General features: G+C 45.2%; 1 protein-coding gene across 2 annotated transcripts in view; it reads right to left on the bottom strand.

Annotated features, from left to right (window-relative positions):
* Positions 1-24,020, bottom strand: part of MYOF (myoferlin) — a 157,710-nt gene that overhangs the window by 12,454 nt on the left and 121,236 nt on the right. For both annotated transcript variants that reach the window (XM_065893870.1, XM_065893871.1), the window contains 11 exons: positions 21,506-21,582; positions 18,165-18,176; positions 16,562-16,660; positions 15,018-15,143; positions 13,108-13,263; positions 12,583-12,674; positions 8,659-8,829; positions 7,753-7,901; positions 5,081-5,220; positions 2,938-3,026; positions 2,753-2,848 (listed from right to left, as the gene is read on the bottom strand). In XM_065893870.1, the coding sequence (XP_065749942.1) occupies positions 2,753-2,848; positions 2,938-3,026; positions 5,081-5,220; positions 7,753-7,901; positions 8,659-8,829; positions 12,583-12,674; positions 13,108-13,263; positions 15,018-15,143; positions 16,562-16,660; positions 18,165-18,176; positions 21,506-21,582 (1,207 nt within the window). The remainder of the gene's footprint in view (positions 1-2,752; positions 2,849-2,937; positions 3,027-5,080; positions 5,221-7,752; positions 7,902-8,658; positions 8,830-12,582; positions 12,675-13,107; positions 13,264-15,017; positions 15,144-16,561; positions 16,661-18,164; positions 18,177-21,505; positions 21,583-24,020) is intronic.

The following is a 24,020-nucleotide window of genomic DNA, read 5'->3' as shown; positions in this document are numbered from 1 at the left end:
GTTTGTTTCCCTGATTGGAAAAAAAAAATGCTTATGATAGTCAAATAAATTTGCATATATATAATTAGCTGGAATTATTTTCCTTGGGGAATGGTAATAAGATCCTGAAATGAGAAAGAATAATGAAGAACTTGATGAAACCTTCCCTGTTTCTAGTGAACCTTAATGACAGCAATTACGTCTTTAACAAAGGTTTGATTGAAGGCCACTTGGGATCATAAGTGAAACTTTGTTCTCACTTTATGAATATATTAAATTTCAACAAGTCTTATCTTTTACATATCAAGGAACCAAACTCAATCCCTGTGGACTAGTAATAATAATAGTATGATGGTTAATTTTATGTGTCAACGTGACTGGCCGTGGGGTGCCCAGATTAGACATTATTTCTGCGTGTGTCTATGAGAATGTTTCTGGATGAGACTAGAATTTGAATTGATGGACTCAGTAGATGGACCTCCCCAACGTGGGTGGCATTAGCTAGTCTATTGAAGGCCTGGAACAGAACAAAAGGCAGAGGAAGGAGGAATTCACCCCCTTTTTCTGCCTCATTGATTGAACCAGGACATCTCATGTCATCTCCTCCTGACCTCAGACTGGCATTTACACCACTTCGAACTCAGGCTGAATGATACCCCCAGCTCTCCTGGGTCTCCAGCCTGCAGATGGCCAATCGTGGGACTTCTTAGCCTCCGTTATCATGTGAGCCAATTCCTCATAATCTCTCTCTTTCTACACATATGCACATCCTACTTGTTCTGTTTCCTGGAGAACCCTGACTAATGCACATAGTGTTTACTATCTGCCAGGTGCTATCTTAAGTGCTTTGAGTAACTCAGTCTTCTGAATATTCCAGAGTGGTGGATACTATCATTATCTCCAATTTACAGATGAGGATCAGTAAGCTTACTAACTTGTCCAGCTAGTAGGGAAAGTACCGGATTTCAACCCAGGTAGTTTGATTCCAGAGTCTGACTTCTTAATCACTGGGTTCTGTACTCACTATCAACGTATAACACGACGTGTGCCGCAACTAAGGAGCCTGGCTGCCACAACTAAGATCCAGCGCAACAAAATAAATAAATATTAAAAAAAATATATATATATATATATAAAACACAAAACTGACATCAACATGAATTATTTGGAATTGAACTATGCAAGTAACAGAATAATGAACACCTATGATGCTTTGCACATTGGATGCAGGCACTCAGTAAATGTTGGTGGAATGAATGATTTCTTAAAATTATGCTAATGGGAGTGGTGGTGGTGGGATGAATTGGGAGATTGGGATTGACATATTAGTTTATTTTATACATATTAGTGTACATAAGAGCCTGCTGTATTAAAAAACGTAATCATAATTAAAGTAAATCAAGGACAAGCAAGGAAACAGATTGGGAGAAGATCTATAAAATCTTCTATATGAATCCAACAGTTTAATGGGGAGAAATAAATCTAACAATTGTAGCAGCTAATTACTAAAGGTTATCTTGACTAATGGTAACCTTTAATAAAAAAACTGGAAGAGCAAACAACCAGATGTGTATGAATTTAACTAAAACTGTGGAATAAAAAGGAGGAAAAGAAAGCGTCAGAGGGCTTCCCTGGTGGCGCAGTGGTTGAGAGTCCGCCTGCCGATGCAGGGGACACAGGTTCGTGCCCCGGTTCGGGAAGATCCCACATGCCATGGAGCGGCTGGGTCCGTGAGCCATGGCGGCTGAGCCTGTGCGTCTGGAGCCTGTGCTCCGCAACGGGAGAGGCCACAACAGTGAGAGGCCCGCGTACCGCAAAAAAAAAAAAAAAAAAAAAAAAAAGAAAGCTTCAGAGATAGAGAAGCACAGCTAATTTACTGGCTCAATTTTTGGAAAGTGCATTCTCTTTTTAGAAAAAAAAGCAGTGACTGATCAAGATAAGAAACAAATACTTTTTCAGGATTTTATAATAATTTAACGTTTTGGTGCCAAAGGCATATCTTTACCAAGTTCTGTTTCAAGATTATGCTCTTGGTTTTGATCAAGGGTTAATACAAGAAATAAAGCATAATAAGGTTTTGTGGTTAAAAAAAATTATGCTAATGTTTCCTCTTTTCCATGGACATTAACTTCTGGTAATAAAATATATATATATATATATTTTTTTTTTTTTGCGGTACGTGGGCCTCTCACTGTTGTGGCCTCTCCCGTTGTGGAGCACAGGCTCCGGACGTGCAGGCTCAGCGGCCATGGCTCACGGGCCCAGCCACTCTGCAGCACGTGGGATCTTCCCGGACCGGGGCTCGAACCCGTGTCCCCTGCATCGGCAGGTGGACTCTCAGCCACTGCGCCACTAGGGAAGCCCTAAAATATATTTTAAAAGAGACTTTGGAGGCTCTACTTCTGTTTCTAAGGCTAGTTACTCAAGGTATTAAAAATGAGTAAAAATGAACTGCATGACTAAAAAGTCTCATAACAAATCTGCTTAATAAACTGAACAAAACCCACTTTCTTAGAAAAGAAACACGTATCAGTTCTTACAGGCATCAGATGCCTCTGTTCATAAACAACATGCACACAGGTTTCTCTTCTCTTTCTGTTCTCTCTCCCTTTGTCTCCCTAGAGCTTCCTGAGCAGATTGCATTAATGAAATAGAATAGCTTCAAATAACCAAGGATCCTCTAGTAGACACTTTCAATACTGAACACTCATGAAGGAGAGAGTCTGCTTTGTTCACCGAGTTTGGCATGCTCTTCCATGCCAGTCTTTCTTACCCTTTAACGTAGATGTCGCTCATTTCCTCTCCTGTGATGCTTTTCTCATCCAGGATAACGTCCTTGGTGTTCCAGATGATCACACGCAGGTAGTATCTGAAAGGAGCACATTTTGAAAGTGCTTTTTTTTCCTGGTCCTGAACCAAGACCCCAGTAAGATACAGCAGGGTCTCAAGATTACTTACTTCTTGGCTTTCCGGGGTGTGATATTGAAAGGAGGGCCTGGTGGCCCCAAACTCCTGGGGAAAACATCCACCCACATCTGAAGTTTTCCCTAAGCCATTCAAAAATGAAAAGAGAAATGAAGTTATACTATGGGTGGTAGAGACTACAATTTTCTTTCACACGTCTTAGGTGAAACTAGTTCTTCAGGCCTCCTAATTTATTAGTCCATATGGAAGGCAAACAAAAATGGAGTAAAAGAAGAAACCAAGATGAATCTTATACCTTCAGTGTCACTTAGGCCATCCACCCCCCATTCTCTCCCAGGAGTCTCTGATGGCTGCATGTACCTACCTGTAGCAGTCTGAGTCTTCCCTGGTTAATAAAATGAGGGGCTTCCCAATGCTAACACAACCCCCAACACACACACGCCCTCTTACAATGCCTAAACGTTGGGCCCTTCACACTCAGAACAGATTTCCCACTGTCACTCTACATTGCCTACTTGAAATCAGTCCCAGTTTTGTGACACCCAAGGGTTTCTCCACTTACCTTAAGAGAGAAAATAAACATAATTTAAAACTATTTAATTTTGTAAAAGAAAAACTTACAGCATGGCACTTTCGAAGGAGAGACTCAAACAATGACAAGAACATGACTGCTCCCCCCAAATTGAGGACTCCCTGCATTGGCTTGCTAGTGTCTACCGCCTGAGAGGGAGCTTGCAGGAAGGGGGAGAGTGAGAGCCTGGACCGACACCTGTGGCGCCATCTTGGTGAGGCCCCACTCAAGTCTTTGACGGCTACAGACCAGGTCCGTATATCTGACTGGAGTATTCTTCCAGACAGGCTAGGAATGCCACTAACACACTGTATCAACGATACAAACCAATTTAAATTCCCCAAACTGTTTTTGGATGTTCTGTAGACTCTGCATTCATGACAAAAACAGACTGGTCTTTAAGAAGGTTGCCAAGGAAACCACTAGGCTGGTTTCCTAATGCACTGTGGTCAAAATGAATTAGCTGAAGCTCTTGAAAAGGGATATATTTTACTGTGATCCTGACTCTCTTCCCACTAATCTCCAGGGCTCAAGGGTCTATTATACATCAAGCACACTGCAGAAATTAGGCGTCCAGGCGTCTCCTAAGACCTAGCCGGAGTCTGTCCAATGCAGTAGGCAGAGGTGATGGAAGTATTGGTAGCCCAGGGAGCAATCTTCCTCGCTTTGTAATGTCTTAAGACTTTATTCAGTTGAGGAGCAGGAGGGGAGAGAGAAGGAGAAATGGGCTGTTTGTGGGGAAAGAAGAATAATTAGAGAAGGAAGAAATCAAAATATGGAACAAAATAAGAGTGAGTGACAAAATCAGCTAGTAAGCCCAGGCTCCTTGTGGTCACTTTTTAAGAGACCACGGTTCGGCTATCAGTGTCAACGATATTTGCATCCATTAGATAAATATTTCTTAAAGCACGACTTCCTAACCATCTGCATCAGAACCTCTCCAGATACTTGTTACAAATTCAGATTCCCTGCCCCACCCCAGACTTATTAAATCTGAATCTCTGCAGGCATGGCCTGGAAATCTTCATTCTAACAAGCTTCTACATGGACTATTTTGTCATTTTCCATGTCTCTCCTTGCTTCTATGGGAACTGCTCCCCAGCTTCTGGGAATTGACCTTCCCCTATCACTATCAACATGGTCCCTGTGATGAGCCATCCTGTGTACCGTATCCCTGTCCTCCTGGCTAGAGCTGCGTGGTCCAGTGGTGGACAAATGGGCCAAGTTGGGGCAACCAATCCTTTCCACATGTGGAAGTAGATGGGGCTACATTATATCAGAAACCATCCACAATGTTCTGACACATGGGAAGGTGATCACAGGAAGGAAAAGTGCAGGGTAAAGTAGACTCAGAGAGAAACAGACAAGAGACAGGGAGAGATCCTGGTCCAAGGTTGTTTTGAGTCACTGTCACTCTCCTGTCTGGATTTAGTGAGTTACCTGAAAATTCTTACAATAAATTCCCCTTGGGGATGAAGCTAACCTGAGTTTCATTTCTATTTCGTGTGTATCTAAAAGTATCCAAAAAAGATAAAAGAGGCGAGTCTGTGTCAGCTATCACCAGTGCCTTTGGAGTGTGGATGAGGGGTTCAGAGAGCCCTTTACCTGGGAGATGTTAGGCTGAAAGGTGCTATGCAAAGTCCTTGTTTCCACGTGTTCAGGGACCAGCCCCTGAGTCCTAAGGATGTGAAGGGCAAGGCGCTCCTCAGGGGCCCCGAGGTGTTGGTGCAGGGTTTTGTTGGCTTCTGCAATAAAGAAGGACAGTGAAACAGGGATGGGCATCTGGGAACAGTTCAGCCAGATCGCCTTGAGGGATTTGCAGTACTTCACCCCAGACTCTGCAAAGATGGTCAGGCAGTGCCAGTGTGCAAACCAGCTTGTGAAAGAGTTATTGATAGAAATAGCTCCGGACTGAGCTTCCCTGGTGGCGCAGTGGTTAAGAACCCGCCTGCCAATGCAGGGCACATGGGTTCAAGCCCTGGTCCGGGAAGATCCCACGTGCCATGGAGCAACTAAGCCTGTGTGCCACAACTACTGAGCCCACATGCCACAACTACTGAGGCCTGGGCGCGTAAAGCCCATGCTCCGCAACAAGAGAAGCCACCGCAATGAGAAGCCCGCGCACCACAAGGAAGAGCAGTCCCTGCTCGCAACAACTAGAGAAAGCCTGCACACAGCATCAAAGACCCAACAGGGCCAAAACTTAATTAATTAATTAATTTAAAAAAAAAAAAGCTCCTGACCAAGAGCCCTGCCCCAACCAGGCTCATTTCTGACTTGTGGGCTGCCAATAGTGAAGAGACCAGAACGCTCCAGAATATGTAAGTGAGAGCAGCCCCTATTTACATTGGTGTCAGGGGCTCACTCCGTCTCCCAGACTCCCTTACAGTTAGGTGTGGCCATGCAAACAAGGTAGGCTAGAATATAACGTAGGTGTAAGTGACATGTGTGTCACTTCAAGACCTAGCCCATAAAACCCTCTCATGTAGGATCCTCTGTGTGTACTTTCTCTTCTGGACGCAGAAGAAAACAGTGACCTTAGACACCTGAGCTGAAGAAGGGCAGAGCTATAAGATGCAAGAGCCTAGTCCATGAAGCATTGTTTGGAAGAGGGCCACCCACCTGTAGGAGTACCTGTTGTGAATTTATGAGAAATAAACTTCTATTGTGTTAAGCCACTGAAATTTGTAAGTTTAACTATTACAGTAGCTAGGTAGCATCACTGTGGCATTTAAAAAACACAGTCCCCAAATTCTCTGTCACTCCTCCCATGGGGAGGTGGGGTCTATGTCCTCTCCCTTTGAATCTGCAGACATATTTGACCACTAAAGAAAGGATGCTGTGTGACTTCCGAGGCTAGCCATGAAAGGCCAGGCTGGTCTTCTTGGGGTGCTCGCTCTGGCGGAAGCTGCCAGCCGTGTAGGGAGTCTGGGTGCCCAGAGATCACCCTACGGGAAAGGCCTGGGTAGGTGCTCTGGTCATCAGTTCCACGTAAGCCCCCATCCAAGAGCCAGCAGCAAATACCAGCCATGTGCGTGAGCCATCCTGGACATCCAGCTCAGCCGAGCCTTCGGATGGCTGCAGCCCTGGCCAACATCCGAGAGCAATCGACTGCGTGAGCAACTCAAGTGAGAACTGCCCAGGTGAGCCCTTCCTGAACAGCTAACCCGCAAAACTATAGGCAAGACAAAATGGTTGTCATATGGGAAAAGAATCTAAAAAAGAGTAGATATATGTATAACTGATTCACTTTGCTGTACAGCAGAAACTAACACAACACTGTAAATCAACTATACTCCAATAAAAATTAAAAAAAAGTAAAACAATATGGTTGTTTTCAGCGGCTAACTTTTGGGGTGATTTGTTATGTGACAAAAGTAACTGGAACAATCCTGACCGACACAGCTTCCTGGGGGTACTGTTTAATTGTTGGGGGTAATCTTCTCCATGGGGCCATGCTGCTTGCCAATTTATTCCCAGTCCCTTTTGCAAGTTCTCCTGTAACAGCAGCATCAACGTTTGTTAAACGTCTTATCATCCCTGATATCGACCAAGTCCTCTTAAGAGAGCCAGGCAAATACAGTTGCTTACAATGTCAAGAAAAAACAGCTGATGATCAGGAAGCACTTTCACTACCGTGTGCCCTCGGCTCAGCTTTCTCTGGCTCTCCCATGTGCCCTCAAAGCCACAGCCCACTGCCAGCCCCTCCAGGAAGCCCTCCTCCCTACGAAACACTGAATCATGCCACAGCTCTTATGCTCTAGTAAGCTTATTTCAGTCTCTGTCATGATGCAGTTAGCTGTTTATGTGTCAGGACAGATTGCATTATAAATTACCGCTGAGGAAAGAGCAAGACCCCAAGCTCGGATGTGAGCCAGATGTGAACTCAGCAGAGTCTTCAAACCAGCCCCCAGCATCCCTGAGCCTTCTCAGAGAAGGACTGGGAGAATGATGGAATAAAATTGGAGGAGAAATTCTTCCACTACCATCTGAGCGCTTTTGAGCTAATTATGCATTACATGGAAATAAGTTAATTATTAGAACTTTGTGTTCAAAGCTCAAATGGCTATGACCTAAAAAGGTCAAGTGAAACATAAGACAGACAAGAAAACGTGTCCATTTTGACACCTGACGTGACAGCAAAACTCTACTATAACGGGGCTTTTGTTAGACAGTCATGTGTACGGAATTCCCTATGGTATTAGGGTACTGCTCTGTCCACCCCCCTCCCCAACGCAAACTTGTAACCAGCTTGCCATCCATGGCAACGTGCTTACCAAATTCATCTAGGCTGTAGTCTTGTCCTCCATATCTGATTCTACTTCCGTCTTCAGAAAGGACAGGTGGTGGGAAGCCTTTGAATCTGGCTACATTTTGAAGCAACTGTGTTGGTTTCAGTTGATCTCGCCAGGTGTTGACTCCAGAACTGTGAATAATATCCCACACCCGGAGTTACCGCAGGGCACACAAGTTCTTCTTGGATTCATACACACACAACCTTATAGGTGCTCTCATGTTAACGGGGGAGCGGGGAATGTGCTCTACACGTTCGCTTTTGCCCAGAAATCTATTTAGGATTTAGAGACCTAAAATCCACAATCATTTTGGCCTCAGCCAATTGGTACTCCCCTCCGCCCCTCAGTTTCCTCCTCTGTAAAAAATGAGTTTGAAAAAAAAAAAAAAAAAAAAAAAAATGAGTTTGACTGAGATCCCTGTAATCACAATCGGGAAACTTATAAATTAGAAATCACAAGCTGTATCTCATTCAGTACTACAGAAAGGCACTGTTTAGCACTCAGGGAAAGAGGGACATCACAGAATTGATCAGTTTGGAGGGAGGGGCAGGGAATTCCTGCCATCAGACATTGCCAGCTCTTTGTCCTGGGCATCAAGGAGGGAAGGGGCTCAAAGAATGGGAGAGTGGAGACTGGTTCCCCAGGGGCTGCTACCTGCGCCATCGGCACAGAGCACTGCACTGCTCCAGGGGCCAGCGTTGTACACAGACGCCAACGTGAATGGGCAATGCTATGGTCCTGATTCTCTCTAAGATGATTCTATTATCAACAACAGTATCTACCTGACTCAAACGAGCAGGGGCTCAGTTAAGATAGGCCCTGAGGTGGAGCGCCAGAGCTTCCCCAGGTATTAACGTTAGATGGAGCAAACTGTCAACAAACACTTACACACAGTACTGCTCAGGAATGCCGCAGTGGGACCCAAACCGGGAAAGGAATCGGTTTTCCAGGTCAATAATCGTTTCTCCTACTTTTTCATCACTGGTAAAGGTGTCGTAATCATAGACAGAAATTTTCAGGTCTTTCTCTTGAGGTAAGTAGCAGCTCAGTTCATACATTCTGAATAAACAAATGCAAGGTTAGAATCTCCATGATCCCACCCGGGCGTCTCACACAAACCAGGGTTCTGCACAAAGACTCCCCGGGCCGGGGCCAGGGCTGCAGGAGGAGGACATCATGGCCGGGATAACCAGGTGGGTGGCGGCGGGCAGGGGTGCTTGATTAAGTAGTGCCCGTTAGTAATGAGAGCAACAGATTGTACACTTGCTCAGGAGAAGATCCGGGGCTTTAAATGCCTAACGAGAACCCCAGCTTTGCTGTTTACCAGCTGCGGGACCCTAGGCCAGCTACTTAACCTCTCTGTGCTCAGTTTTCTCATCTGTAAAATGATGATAATATTCCCTACCATCCCATGTTGTTACAAGGGTCAAGGGAAGAAATGTTTAGAAAGCATTTGGTATGAGTGCATTACTCAAAACCCAACAGCTATAACAGTAATAATAATAAATTATTATAAGTTATATTATAATTAGCATATATGCCTATTATCTGGACACCCACTCATCTCCACCCAGCTGGGAGATTAGTAAGGCACAAGCACCCTGATTTATAGCCCCCATATCTGTGCCCCTACTATGTTACCTTCTCTGCCTCAACAGAGACCACCACCCCATGGAACACCCTGGACTCACCCCACAGGAGCATGAGGGTCTGGAGGGGGGAAGTAGAAGGCTGCCAAGAAGGCTCCCTCCCTCCTCCCAGGCTCTCTGGCTCTGCCACTGATTTGTGAAGGCTTTTCTATAGTATCTGTATTAAAATGCAAACACTTCTGAGAGAACGATAAATGATCAAACAGTAATTTCTGTGGTAGGTGAGCAATATGGCGCCAGTTCTGAGATGGTGATAACTGTACAGCATAAGCTCCAGATGGGTGGGGTTCGGTTCTGTATCTGCACACAGAGGGCTGAGTCCCATAGTAGGTGCTCAATAAACTTTGTGGACAGAAAACTGTGAGACGCCTCTTGCATCTCTCCTCTCTCACTGTGCCTCCACTTCTCCTCCTGTCACTCTGGTGTGTGGACTGGTTCTTGCCCAAAGAGCCAGGAGTATTCATCTCTTGAGCAGAAGGGTATGTGTCAGTGGGGCTCTGGAGACAAGCTTCTCGGGTGCCTCCTAGATACATCTCAGTGACTTCTCCAGACTGCTGCAGCCAGGTGGGGGCCTGCAGGAGGAAGGCGGCCCAGGATAGAAGGTGCTGGAGTCATGGCCACACCTGAAGCACCATATCCACACGAGCCCCCAAATTCCATTACTGGATTCCAAGGGACAGGTAACATGTGTCCCTTGAGAAAAAGAATTCTTTGCTCAAATAAGTTTGAGAACCACTTCTGGTGTTCCTCTGGGCAAATTGAAGGTTCTGAGAAGTCCTGCAGTTATCTTTTTAACCCAAGCATCTTGGTTTGATGACGGAATACGTCTTTCTTTAGAACACAATTAACATCTTCTGGCAGACTGACATCCTATTGAATGTTATGGGCTAACAATGCTGAACAGTGGCCGAGCACGTAGGAAAGGCTGCTCCTTCCTGAATTCCTTTCATGGAATCCCTGAGAGCCTCCGTTGAGAAGAACATCACCCTGGAGAAGACTGAGGCCAGGGACCGCAGCCGTGGGAGGGGCTGCAGAACCGCGTCTCCCTGGCTCCACCCTGCTGGGCGGGGTGATGTCTGCATGTTCACCAGATGGCGATTGGCCGTGCGGAGCCTGACGGCATCACTTCCTTCCGGGGTGGCTCCAAGCTAGACTTTTCCTGCCACTTAATTAAGCTTGTGCTTGGCTCCGAGATGAGCGATTCAGACAGGGCCGCCTTTCTCCCGTAAAAGCTGGCTTTCCCTGCTTCCCTGTGTCCCTCGCATGGAGCCCTCCTTCCTGCCCTGCGTGCCTTTTCCTGTCTAGACCTCAGGGCTGGATCAGGGGAAGAAAAGGAAAACAATCATATTGCCCTGCCAGAGGATTACTTCCACTGCCTGGCTCTAGCACGCGGCCCCGGGGTGTACAGCACAGAGGGTGTGTATGTGCGCGCGTGCACACGCATGTACACACAAGAGAGGGAAGGATTGCATAAGGGCACCCACCAACAAACGCGAGTAGAGAAGAAGCGGATGGGCAGGATAATAAAGCCAGAAATTAAAATACAGGCACACGTCAAATAAGAACAAAGTGTTCTCCTTCTCGGCAGGGTTCTGGGGAAAAATAACACTGTTTTTACAAATGTTTTGTGCAAAGAACATTTTTCTACAGGTGATGGCTTGGCCCGGAATATGAAACATTACCAATGGTGTTGGAAAAGCCTGGGGCTTGGTCAGGAATTTCTACCTAAGTCTTGGCTGCCCGGTGCGCCAGCTCTGTGGACACAGCTCTGGTGCCGTTTCTGTCACCTGTAAAGCGGGGCCATTTCTCCCTGCCCTGTCAGCTGCCGGGTTTGACACTGAGGTGAAAACCAGATGGTGGCGGCCTTGCAGACGCTGCATTCAGGTGGCCTGGGCGTGAGTCCCGGCTCTGCCACTCAGCAGTGGGGTGAGGTGGTGCTGACTCCCTCCATGCCTCCGTTTCCTCTGTTGTCAGGTGAGGGTAGCCCTTCAGAGTTGTGAGATTTTTGAGATGTTTTCTATGAAGGGTTCGGCATAGTGTACATCCACAGTAAAAGCTCAGCAAATAGTAGCTATTATTAAATGTGGAAGTAGTTTATAGCTGAAAAAAGCCGGTCCTCTTTAGAGGTCACTTGGGTGCGCCTTACCCTTCAGAAGGTTCTGATGAGATCAGTGTAACAGTCCAGAACAGATGTAAAATGGCAATGATGAAGACGGTAATGCTATTTCAAGAATCTTTGGGGGACTTCCCCGGTGGCACAGTGGTTAAGAATCCGCCTGCCAATGCAGGGGACACGGGTTCAAGCCTTGGTCCAGGAAGATCCCACATGCCGTGGAGCAACTAAGCCCGTGCGCCACAACTACGGAGCCTGCGCCCTAGAGCCCGCGAGCCACAACTACTGAGCCTGCGCCCTACAGCCCGTGAGCCACAACTACTGAGCCCGCGTGCCACAACTACTGAAGCCCACGTGCCACAACTACTGAGCCTGCACTCTAGAGCCCATGAGCCACAATTACTGAAGCCCGCGTGCCTAGAGCCCGTGCTCCGCAACGAGAAGCCACTGCAATGAGAAGCCCACCCACAACGAAGAGTAGCCCCCACTCGCCGCAGCTAGAGAAAGCCCACGCGTAGCAACGAAGACCCAACACAGCCATAAATAAAATCTTCGAGAACAGAAGACAGGGAGCAGGACATCTGACCCCATCACTTTCTGCCGCCTTCTCAGTTTTGGTAACAGAGTCAATAACACATACACTGGCTCAAAGTGCTGGAGTCAAAGCATCCCAGAACAGAGAGCTCAGCAGGATCGGGGAGTGAGAACCACCTGTCACTACATGTAAGTCACTGCCTACCCTTCTTGTCTAGAAGCCACAAACCCTCCGGACTCCTGGGCCTCATTACCCGCCCCCCGCCCCTCCAGGTCTCACAGCAAATCTCTCAGACTTGGTTTAGTTTTCTTCATGGTACTTTTCACTTCCACAAATTTCTTGTATTTGTGCATTTACGTATTTATTACCTGCCCCACCGACTTGGATATTTGAATAGTTCACAGACATAGTTTCACAGCTTCCGGGCCTAGAGCAGAGCCTAGCACTCATTGCATCCTTAGCACAGAGGCCAAGAAGAAAAGAACCACAGAAAAGCGTTAGGAAATGCCCGTTACCTGCCGAACACCGGGTTGAGAGTGTTGGGGATGTAGTGGTCTCGATCTTCCATTACTTTTTTGCCCAGTGTTATTTTTATATAAGGGTCACACTGTGGGGACAAAACAGACAGCAGGTTATGTCACCACGGGGTGCCAGTTCAAGGCAGTTTCTGGGACAGACTCCACACCCGCTCCCACCCTGATGAGAAGGGGTAGCCTCAGACCAGGTCTGGGCAATGCTTCCTCTTGGCGCCATGCAGCCAGCACACCTCTGGAGGGGAGGCAGTGGCGGGGAGCAGTGACAAAGCAATTCTCCTCCGAGGTCACGTCTGTAAAATGAGAAGGGTGAACCAGAGGCTCCAAAGCCCCTTCAAGCTCTGAGATAAATCCCCACTGGGACAATCCTCCTGAACAGATTGTTTTGATAGAGTATCTTTCCCCTTGTGAGATAACAGAGCCCAGAAAGAAAGAACAGGACAATTACTGTGGCGGATGACTGTAATTACGTTGCTATAGGAGAAGGCTCCACGCCCAAACTCTTACCAGGCCATTGTTGTCCTGGGGCTGGAGCTCTAAGCCTCGAACAATGTAAATCCTAACCGTGCATTCCTGTGGGACACTGTCAGGTAGTTCCCGAAACTGCCGGGGAGGGGCCGGCACGCTGGGGTCATCCGACAGTGGGTAGATTCTGAAGGAACCCTAGGAGAGAGACACACAGATGTACTCGCAGGACCTTGGGCGATCAGGGCAGAGGGCTTGGGGCAGTGTCCTTTCCCCCAGGACACTGGGGGCAGCCACAGGGGCTGTGGGATTGGGGGATGAAGGGCTGCCTTTTGTGAAAGAAATAGTTATGGTGTGCTGTGCATGTTTCCAGTGGGGAAAGTGAGTGATGATAAAGTAATTACTTAATAGATCACAGGGGAGAAGAAAGGGCAGGGCAGAGGTAGGGAGGCCTGGCAAAAACCTAGGCAAGACATGGAGGTGGCCTGGACCAGTATGATGGCAAAGGAGGTGATAAGAAGTGAAATTCTGCACATTTTTTGAAGATAGGAATAAAAATGATTATTTTTTAAACCCAATAAAGTATACAGGGTGATTTCCCTTTTTTTCTGCATCACCCCTGTAAACCCCCTTCCATCCACTCCCAGGCAAACTCCCGTTCATCCCTCAGGTCTCAGCTGCAAAGTGTCTCTTCTTCCAGGAAACCTCCCTGATTGCCCCTGGGTTGGAGAGGTTTCCTAACACTCTCTTCTAACCCCGCACTCACCCCTATTGCAGCACTGACCTCTGCGTCGTCACTGTCTATTTATTGTCTATATTCTTCACTAGACTGGGAGCTTCCTGAGGGAGGGAAATATTTCTTGTTTATCACTCTATCTCCAGGACCTAACACAGGGCTGGGCATGAAACAGGGACACAATAAGCAGTTTCTGAATGAGTGAGCCATCAGGCCAGCTTGAGAGGCCTTATATTTTATCTTGAAACCAGCTTACGTACAAGAGAAAGCACTGAAGTTGGATTCGGAACACGTGGGTCTTAGTTCCAGCTACTTTCACTCAGTAAAGCAGCATGGTACCATGTGCCAGGTACTGGAGGCCAAAAGACGAACTCTAGGAATCCAGTCTGGCACAGGGGGTTAAATAGGTTTCTCTCATGCTATCTCTGATGGCTTGGTGGAAAGCTATAATGAGAAGGATTCTGAAACCACATGTAGGGTAAAATGGTCTGATGAGCAATGTCTGCTATGCGAAAGGATTAGGAAGTAACAGCACATCTGCCACGGATTTGCCAGCTTAAAAGAATGAGTAGGAGTTTGTCAGACCACAGAGAGGGAAGAAAGGGCATCCAGGGAATGAAGAAGAAGTTGTCCCAAAGCTCCAAGTTGTGAGAGGACAGGGTGTGTTTGGGGGCTTGGAGAGGATGCAGTGGCAGGAGAGACAAGAAGCTTGTGAAAGGCCAGCCCAACCCTTGGAAGGAGTTGAGACTTGACCCGGTGGAAACTCAGGCGATGTCTTTAAGCGATCAGATTTGGTTGTGTGGAAGATGGACTAGAGTGTGGATGAGAAGGGTGGCAAGGACAATGGATTGGGAAAGTGCTGCACTGGTCCTGCTGAAAGGGAGGGGGCGGGGGACGTGTGTGTGTGTGTGTGTGTGTGTGTGTGTGTGTGTGTGTGTGCGTGTGCGTGTGTGTGTGTGTATGTGTACTAGAGCTTAGAGAGGCTGCCTCTACAGGATTCAAGGCTGGTTGGCATCAGCAGGGAGAAAGATAACGGAGAATGGCTTTGAGTGTTCTGCCCCCAACCCCACTGTCCTCTTCCTTGTTAGCATTTTCTAGCATCCTTCAGATGTCAGAGGATATGTCCCTGACCCAGAGATTGGTTGTCCTTTATCCTAGGTCTATAAAGAAAATAAAGATGGATTTTAAACAGGACATACACACACATTTTACTCACCTTAAACTCTCCTACCACAGAAGGATCTTCATTCTCATCTGATTTGCCTCGATACAGCTTGAAAGTATCTGAGAAGTCTGTCAGGCCCTCGAATTCCATTACATCCTCCAGTTCACAGTCATATATCTGCAAACCATCAACAGATTCTTAATTTCTCATTAAAGTACAGGTGGAATCTAAAATCAAAAAGACTGACAATACCAAATGGGCACGAGATGTGGATGGAGCCCCAGAACTCTCACGCTGCTGGCTGGAGTGCAGGATGATATGACCACTTTGGAAAAGTGTCTGGCAATTTCTTATGAAGTCAAATATCCAGCTACTCTATGATGCAGAAGTTTTATTCCTAGGTATTCATCCAAGAGACATGGAAACATGTCCACATGGTATTAGAATGTCCGTAGCAGCTTCATCATCGGGAGAATGGATAAACAAGTTGTGGTATATCCATACAATGGAATATGACTCAGCAATTAAAAGGGGCAAACTACTGATGCACAAGACAATATGACGGCTCTCCAAACTACTGTGTTGGGCTAAAGAAGCCACACACACACAAATACGTAGTGTATGAGTCCACTTATCTGAAGTATAAAGAAAGGCAAAACCGATCTACAATGATGAAATCAGATCAGTTGTCTCTAAGAGGGTTGGAAGGTTGTGAGAAATTGAAGGGAAAGGGGTACAGAGGAGTTTTCTGGGGTGATGGAAATGTTCCTTGCCTTGTTTTCGTAGTGGTTTATGTAGGCGTATATACAATTATCACAACTCACCGAATGGATTACTTTATTGTATGTAAATTATACCTCGATAAAAAGCTAGAAGAGGAGAAGGAGGAAAAAAGGAAGGAAAGAGGGAGGGATGGAGGATGGACTGTGGGGCTGATCTGCCAACCTAGTTTATTTCTCTAAATAAGCGGTTCTTTACATACTGGTGTTTCCCAAGCTGCACTGAGATGTTATGACAATCACATGAAAGAAAGTAGATTTTTCCACATTCTGAAATAATGAATAAAGAACTGGAAAACCCAAACCATTAACAGGAAGATCGTCCATAGCCAGACCGGCCTAGTCCAATAGCTTGTCTTCCTCCTGGACACACAGTTGTGACTGTACACTGCATGCACGTAAAAGAATCAACTTCTCAGCTAGTGAAACTGATGCTCGTTTAGAGGACAGAATAAAGCATGTTGACACGTCATGCTTTTTTGCAAGAGCACCATGACTTTGAAGGTCTCCCTTGGTCAAACTGGACAATTGTTGGCCTAAGTAGTGCAGTGCCAACCCATTCCCAACCCTCGGCCAGATGTCCCCAAGCCCTAAAGTGGCAGTCACATAACCATAAATCAACAGCTGTCCTCAAGCCCCGGGAATCTTGGCAAAGGCAAAATCCACCACAAGGGGGCTCCCCAGGAGGCCAGAGGTGCTCCTGGCCCCTCAGCCTCAGCACCCACCATTGGACCTTTCAGTCTTTCACTCAGCTCTGCCTGTGGCCAGTTTTAACGCATGTCAATCCCCCACCCACAGTAGCGTAGGCCCAGGTACCTGGAGTTTGGGATAGCCTTTCTGAATATATTGTCCACATTTTTCATGTTCCCCTGTGGAAGCATAATATTTACTCCACCAGTCAATAATTTCTTCCTCCTAAAGAAAGACACATGAAAATGGAAAAATCTTTAGTGATGCCCTGGATTTCCAATCATTGCAAGAAAACTCATAGGTAATAGACAAGAGAAACAGGTACTTCTGAACCTAAAAGAGGCGAGATTATATGACTCTTGTTTACATGCACCAAAGTATTCACGATTCTTCTACCCAGAAGCTGGAGGTGAAATGATGATCCTTGGCCAATGAAATGTGTTTGGCTTTAATGGCCGCAGCTACACTAGATGATTTTCTTACTTTCTATGGATACAATCTATTCATTTGTCTGTTTTTACTCCTTTATCCTGTTGACTTGATATTTACATATGCAGATAAATTAAAAGAAAGCCTTCAGTATGTGTTTACTATTTCATCCTCCAGTATGTGTTTTCCACTGTTTCATTTCCTTAGCCCTTTTAGCCAGCAATGCGTTGCAAAACAGAGCTCACTAAGCTAAGAGTGGGTAAAACTGGTTCTAATTCAAGTTCCATCCTTTACGTTAGAAGCCATACCCTTATGTTACAAGCCATACCACATCAGGTACGTTGTTTAACATCTCTGAGCATCATTTTCTTCATCCACTGAATGGGATAATAACACTACCTGTCCCCATCCATCTCATAGGATTGTTTCGTTTTGTTCTTTGGCCACGCTGTGTGGCATGCGGGATGATCTGAGCTCCCCAAGATCCCCGACCAGGGATTGAACCCGTGCCCCCTGCACTGGGAGCACAGAGTCTTAACCAGTGGACCACCAGGGAAGTCTCTCATAGAGTTGTCTTGGACATCAAATAACATCATTAGGAGAAGGAGCTTTGAAAATTATAAAATGTGAAGCAAGAGTAGGGAGGCATCATGGTTTGTTTAGACCAGTGGCTCCCAACCTATTCTTGGAGATTCTAATTCAATCAGCCTGGGGTGAGACCTGGCATACAGGATGCTTTCAAAAGTTCCCCAGGTAACGTGTAGCCAGAGTTCAGAATCCGGTGGTTCTTTGATTGGGCAGAAGGGACAGCATTTAGAATCCCTCGTGCAACATTCTCAAACTGTAGAAGGCTGTAGTTTATCGAAGGCTACTATAAATTCCACTCAGATTTATAACAAGAATAGATCCCATCAGACCCACCCGTGGCTTAATCTACCTAGGAAGAGTGAGCTTGCCCAAAAGAGTGTGTCAACAGCAACATAGCCTCTTCTTCCATCTGGCGGGAAGGAAGAAGGAACACTCAAGGAAAGCTATTTCTTATTTGTATATTTGTATATATATATGTTTATACATACACCTACAGTTATTTCTTATTTGTATATGGTATATATATGTTTATACATACACCTACGGTTATTCCTTATTTGTATATGGTATATATATGTTTATACATACACCTACAGTTATTTCCCCTTTGTGGATCAGTAACCCAACCCTGGATTTAAACATTTATTTATTTATTTATTTATGTATTTAGGTATCAGCTACAGGCAGAAAATATATAATGTATAATAGTTACCTTTTCTGTTAGCTGCCCATCACGTATATAGGGGCAGGAAGAGGACAAACCACGTACAGGTCACACAGAGATGGAGACCCCATGAGCATTAGGTTCAATGAGAAAGAGAAAAGGAGATGTTACTGTTCATCCATGCCTTATATTATCGACATTTTGATGGATTATTTATTCAAGATGATCCATAACTAAACACACCTTATTGGCTTCTTCTCTGAAATGTGCAGAAGAGTTACAAACAGTATTAAAATAAAAGGCTTGGAGGTAGCCACCCATGTCCCATGTTTTAATAGAGTTGGACAATCTGTCCACCAGCATAGTGATCACAAAGAAGGTGGGGTGGAGGTGGGGATGAATAGTTACTCAACTTCCTGCCCCAAACCTTTTATTCCATTTAGCTTCTAAAGTATATCCCCAACTTGGCCTAATCCTCATTCCTTCAAAAACTCCTGTCCCAAGATGTTTATGTCCAACATGACTGCAGCACCATCATTAAGTATCTTTTCTTGATTTTTCCCCATGCCGACGATAAAGCACCAAATACATATCCATCCATAAATGGATGTCAAGTCTCTCATTGGCCAAATCCTCCCATTTGAGTTTCTGCACGGAGAATCCACCAGGGGATGAGAGAATGGACAGCTAGGATGCTGGGGCTTGACTTTTCTCTTGGTACCTGCTGGAACATAAGCCAAGCTCACCCTTAGGGGCAGTGTGAAGAATTGCTACCTCCTAACTTCAAGTTCATTTCCACTGTGAGGGGACAGCGACTCGTCACTACAGGCACTTCCTGCAGGGAGTGCTGGGCGGCCACGGGGCTTCTTCTGCAAGTGCCCCTCGGCATTTTCCACATCGACTTTTGTTCGGCACACAGAAATGCCAAGAGAGGCAGAGAGACAGACAGATATAACAATTCTTTCTATTAGATTCATGTCAAAGCGAGATTAAAAGTTAAATCAGCACAGCTGAATTGAGATTTTGGAGAGAGAGACTTTATGCCAAAAGTGTTTTCACATTCTGAATGGTTCCTGAATTCATAGTTTTAGAGTCTGTTTATTCACATCTACTCTCAGCTATTGGAAATCATTTCAAAGAAATGAATAGTTCATGATTTAAAAAGCGTTATTCGGAACAGATGGCTGACGTTAAGATCCAGGATTAATATGGGAGAATTGATTCATGTCCGCTTGCTCATTAGCTCACGTGGCAAAGTAGCTGAAGCAGCTAGAGTAACTTGCTCCATTATATCCAAATGGCACAGAAGATTCTCCCCTGAAGCTTAAAATAATCACATTTGTTTAAAGATCGTCTTTCACTCCAAAATCTAGAAAGAATCTGAAAGGAGAGTTCAAGTCTTTAGACCGAGGTCCCCGCAGCCCCAGGCAGCACCATGCATTTTCTTATCATACATACATGCACTGTCGCTGGAGAAGCCATTTTGCTGAGTGCTGTTGACATACTGCTTAAGCACTGGAATTGGAAGGTTAATTGTTGAAATGGCCACGTAGGAACGTCTCTGTTATCTGGCTGGCACTTAGCAATTTGTCCCCAGTGCTTATTTCCTGTTTTACTTGTGGTGGTGCTGAGCCCATCTGTTAAGAGCTCCCAGGGTCACCACAGGGTAGTGGTGTGAGTTTCTGCGAGCCCGAAACTGTCACCTGAAGCCACGTTCTACAGCTCCCATCAACAGCACAGTGTTGACCCATTCCCTCAATTTACCAATAGAAGGCTTGACTTGAGTTAGTGGTAATAGGTATTCGTTACACACACATCGCATGTACACGTACCACATGCATATCACCTGCATGCATATCTATTACTTCCATGCATGCACGTGTATTCCATGTATGTGTAATCTGGGACATCAGCAAGCTTGTCGTTGGCTCTTCCAAAGCTCAACTTTGCTCATTTGACTTTGCACAGATGAGTGCTATATTCCCCAATGAATAGGTGGTATCAGATTTCTAGAGGCGATTCCAAATAGCCTTTCTTATCAACACAGTACACCTCCAGTAGCTGTTAGGAGAGCAGCTGAGTGAAAGTTACTTATAGTACGTGAGAATGACTGATACTACCTTCCTCAGCCCTGCTAAGCTGCAACTTAAAATATGACGTAAACTCCACTTTCACAGTGTGTCGCTACAGTAGCCTCATCTGTCAACTACTGTTAAGAAATGAATGAGATCGGGGCATAGACTGGCTTTATTCTTCTTCTTGAGCCTCCATACCTGGGGCTACTGAGTCTACAGAAGGCCCAAAGAAGAGCTGATTAACAATGGGAGGCAGGAAAGCTGGAGGCTGATTATAGAGCAGGATCTTAAACCGGCTTTTTCCAGAGCTGTTGTGAAAATGTACGTAAAAGACCTTAAGCATATTATACTTAGCTTCGTCTTAGGCTACTACTGTTTTATTGGGAATATTTGGGGTTGTTTGTAAAGTGAACACAGTGGTTTTGCATATTTGCTATTGTCATTTCTGACTGTGGAGGATTCTCAGGGAATAGAATCAAACACACTGCTACACAGTGCTGGCTGTAGAGCCCACATTTAGTATGGTCCAATTGTTAGTGAGTTTAATGCAGTGGGAAGAAAGTGGATTTCTTTAAAGGCACTGTCTATGGACATAACACATTAAAGTGCAATCATGTGTACTTTTCGGCCAGTTTGCACATTAAAACATGCTGTGAAAGTCCATCGTGAATGCCAACAGAAACGGGGAGATAGCTGATGTTTTCTTTTTTCTGGGCTGGGAACTTTTTTTTTCCCTCTCCTTCCTGTCGAACTGGCCGGAATGGTTTTAACATAGGGTCCTGAATGAGCATTTCCACCAGTTTCTTGATTTGGAAAACCACAGTGAATATAAAAGTCGGGGATATCCCATGCACTGACAAATAGGGTCATTAAAAACCCATGACACTTCTGTTTCATGTAGGGGAAAAAACTGGTGTGCTACATGTATCCCTCTTCTGAACGTTGTGGTGCTGTGTATTTGCTCCTGAAATTTCTCTTTCTTGCAAATGATATCATTCAGACCGTCCACACTAAAGGTCCTCAGACCTGCCTGCACATTAGAATCACTTGGGGAGATTTTTAAATTTACTGTTGTCTAGATCCCTCTCCCTCATGGAGAGTGGAGCACGGGTCTGAGTATATTTTAAGTACCCTGGGTGACTGAGGGTAGAGGTCACGAGTCCACACAGTGTAAGATTCAGGTTTTTTACCGTGATAAGCTGGTTTGTTATTTTATTTTAGTTGCACTGAATGGTTGTTTGACTGAATTCACCTAATGCTTAGATGCCTGGAAGATAAAACTGACATCATCCAATGATCAGTTCTGAAGCCTACCTTTGATGCCAGTAATGGTTTGGTGTCTTCTATTTCAATAACGACGTCCCGGCAGGGTGGGGTAGACAAAAAGGAGGCTGCAAGACAATTTCACAATCTAAGATGCTTACAAAAATACAGTGGTGAACATTCTACTCCAAGTTCAATTTCAACAGCCACACAGTGGAAGGTAGAGTTTGCTCCTGGATGAGACTTACTAAATGGTGAAGACCACGTCTGAATGCAGAAAAATAACCCAATTCATTGCTTTTCCCAAAATATGATACAGTTTTAGACATTTTTAAGGGGATTTTATGGCCCATTTTTTTCTTTTATCTTAGACAATTAGCCCAATCCTGTACACAGGAAATGCTGAAAAAAGAATTGTGTCAACACATGTCTTTAGAGGATGTAGGAGTGAGGTCGGGGCAATGGGGGCTGGGGGGAGCTACACCAAAGGAGCTTCCTTTTAATGAAATCTGTTGTAAGACACAGAAAAGCAAAGCAGGGTGAATAGTTGCACATTTCAGGGCTGAAGTGGCAGTGGCTCATTCAGCTTGGCTCTCACAGTGTACACAGAGGGAAAAGGCACACATCTTGGCTTTAAATAATTCCCAGAATATTTGTGGCTCTGGATGGTGAGGTTAGAGCAAGGGCTCAGGAGCAGCCCCTGGGCTCACCAGGTTCGGTTCAGCTGAAGGGGGTGCTGAAGCCTCAGCCTGGGGCCGGGTGGGATGAGAGGTACAGCTACCCTTTATGGAAGAAGGCATCAGGCAGCCAGACATTCAACAGGAGGGCAGAACTCAGACAGAAAAAACTCTGCCAAGCCAAAAGAACTTTGTGTTTAACCCAGCATTTGATGTATAGGACATGAAGGAGGGAAAACACATTTTTCAGGCGCCTACCATGTGCCAGGCAGTGGGCTAACCTGTTTACATACATGATCTCATTTAACCCCTCAAAAATCCTGTAGAATGTGTGCATATGTGGCATTATACCCATTATAGAGGTTAAAAAACAAACAAACTGAGGCTAAGAGAAAGCAAGTCATTTGCTTCCAGTTAAACAATCACAAGTGAAAGTGAGTAATCTGGGTCTGTCTGACCCCAAAGCTTGTGTTTTAGCCATCATACCAGAGTCCAGAGCAAAGTAGGCCCTTAGTAAATGTCAGAGAAATGATCAGGGGAACACCTGGGAAGCAGAGGAGACTGACATTTATTGAGCATCTATGATATGCCAGTTGCTATGCTGTTGCTAGGTGGCACCCCCCAGATCTATCAGAAGTCTCCAGGCTTCCAAGATAGCTCCCCTCCAACTCCCAACAACTGCAGCAACACAGAACAGGACAGCCAGGTGGGAAGGCATGCCGGAACACAACTGCATGCAAGTTCCTTCCTATATTATCATTTCTCCACTTTACAATCCTCATGTAAACAAAGCCTCGGGGACAGGAGGAAAGTTATTCTGTGTGCTTCCAACATTAGGCCAACCAAGTACATTCCTCACCTCTTACCTCAGTTTGGTTTTAAGAAACTATCAGATTGATCTAAAATAACAGATTCTGGCCTTGGGAACACTGTGCTCCCCGTACACCTTAGGGATTTTCCTCTTCAGGGGCTTTCTGAAGCCTTGACCTCACTTCACACTAACTACAAAGAACCATGAACCAGGAGACCTCTGCCTAACCCTGACCCATAGACACAAGTAGGTCTACGCAAGCGATTCTGGGGCCAGAGAAAATCTGCAGCATTTGTACCTTCCTCATGATTTCACATATTTGTGTCAAAGAACTTTCTCTCATGAAAGCAATAGGAAAAACACTAGGAAAACAGTTTCTCTCCATTAAGTAACCCCAGATAAAAGAATGCCTGCAGTTACATTAATCCTTGATGTTATAAAAATGTTGCTGTTTTAGGCACCATCAACTCAGCACAAAAATGCTTTCCATGGGAAATGTATGGATAAACACATGTAGGGTTCTGCTCAAGTGTGACTGTGAATTTTTTTCTCTCTTCTCTGAATCAGGGATACAGGATGCTCAGACCCACATAGCAGATGAGCTTCAGAGGCTCTGTAAAATCAATACCAAACCGTATGGAAGATGAAATAGAACTGGTTAGCAGAACAGCTCTCAAATAGAAGACATCTGTTTCAGTTTGGAGGCTACCAATGATCAGATGAATGGGTGTCAATTCTCCACTGGGCTTAATCTTATGAGCCTAGGGGCTCTGGGATCTTGTTCACGGATGGGACCCAGTCCCCAGCCCCTAACAGTCTCTGCCACATGGTAAATTAAAAAACGAGTAATTCTTGAATAAACAAGAGCAAAATGCTATTCATTAGTTATTATTTAGTATAGAACCCAAAAGTAAGTATTATACTCTGCTCTATCACTTATTAATTATGTGACCCAAGGCCAGCAATTTAAACTCAAGCAGGTGTCATTTTTTCTTCGATAGATAACAATGAAATCATATTTTTCAAATTGTATCACAACAACGTTGTGATGCATTAATGAGGCAGGAAAATAGATGGA

Source organism: Phocoena phocoena, chromosome 16 (genome assembly GCF_963924675.1).
Source record: "Phocoena phocoena chromosome 16, mPhoPho1.1, whole genome shotgun sequence".
In the NCBI taxonomy this organism is placed as follows: domain Eukaryota; kingdom Metazoa; phylum Chordata; class Mammalia; order Artiodactyla; family Phocoenidae; genus Phocoena; species Phocoena phocoena.
This window is presented reverse-complemented; position numbering and strand designations above follow the sequence as displayed.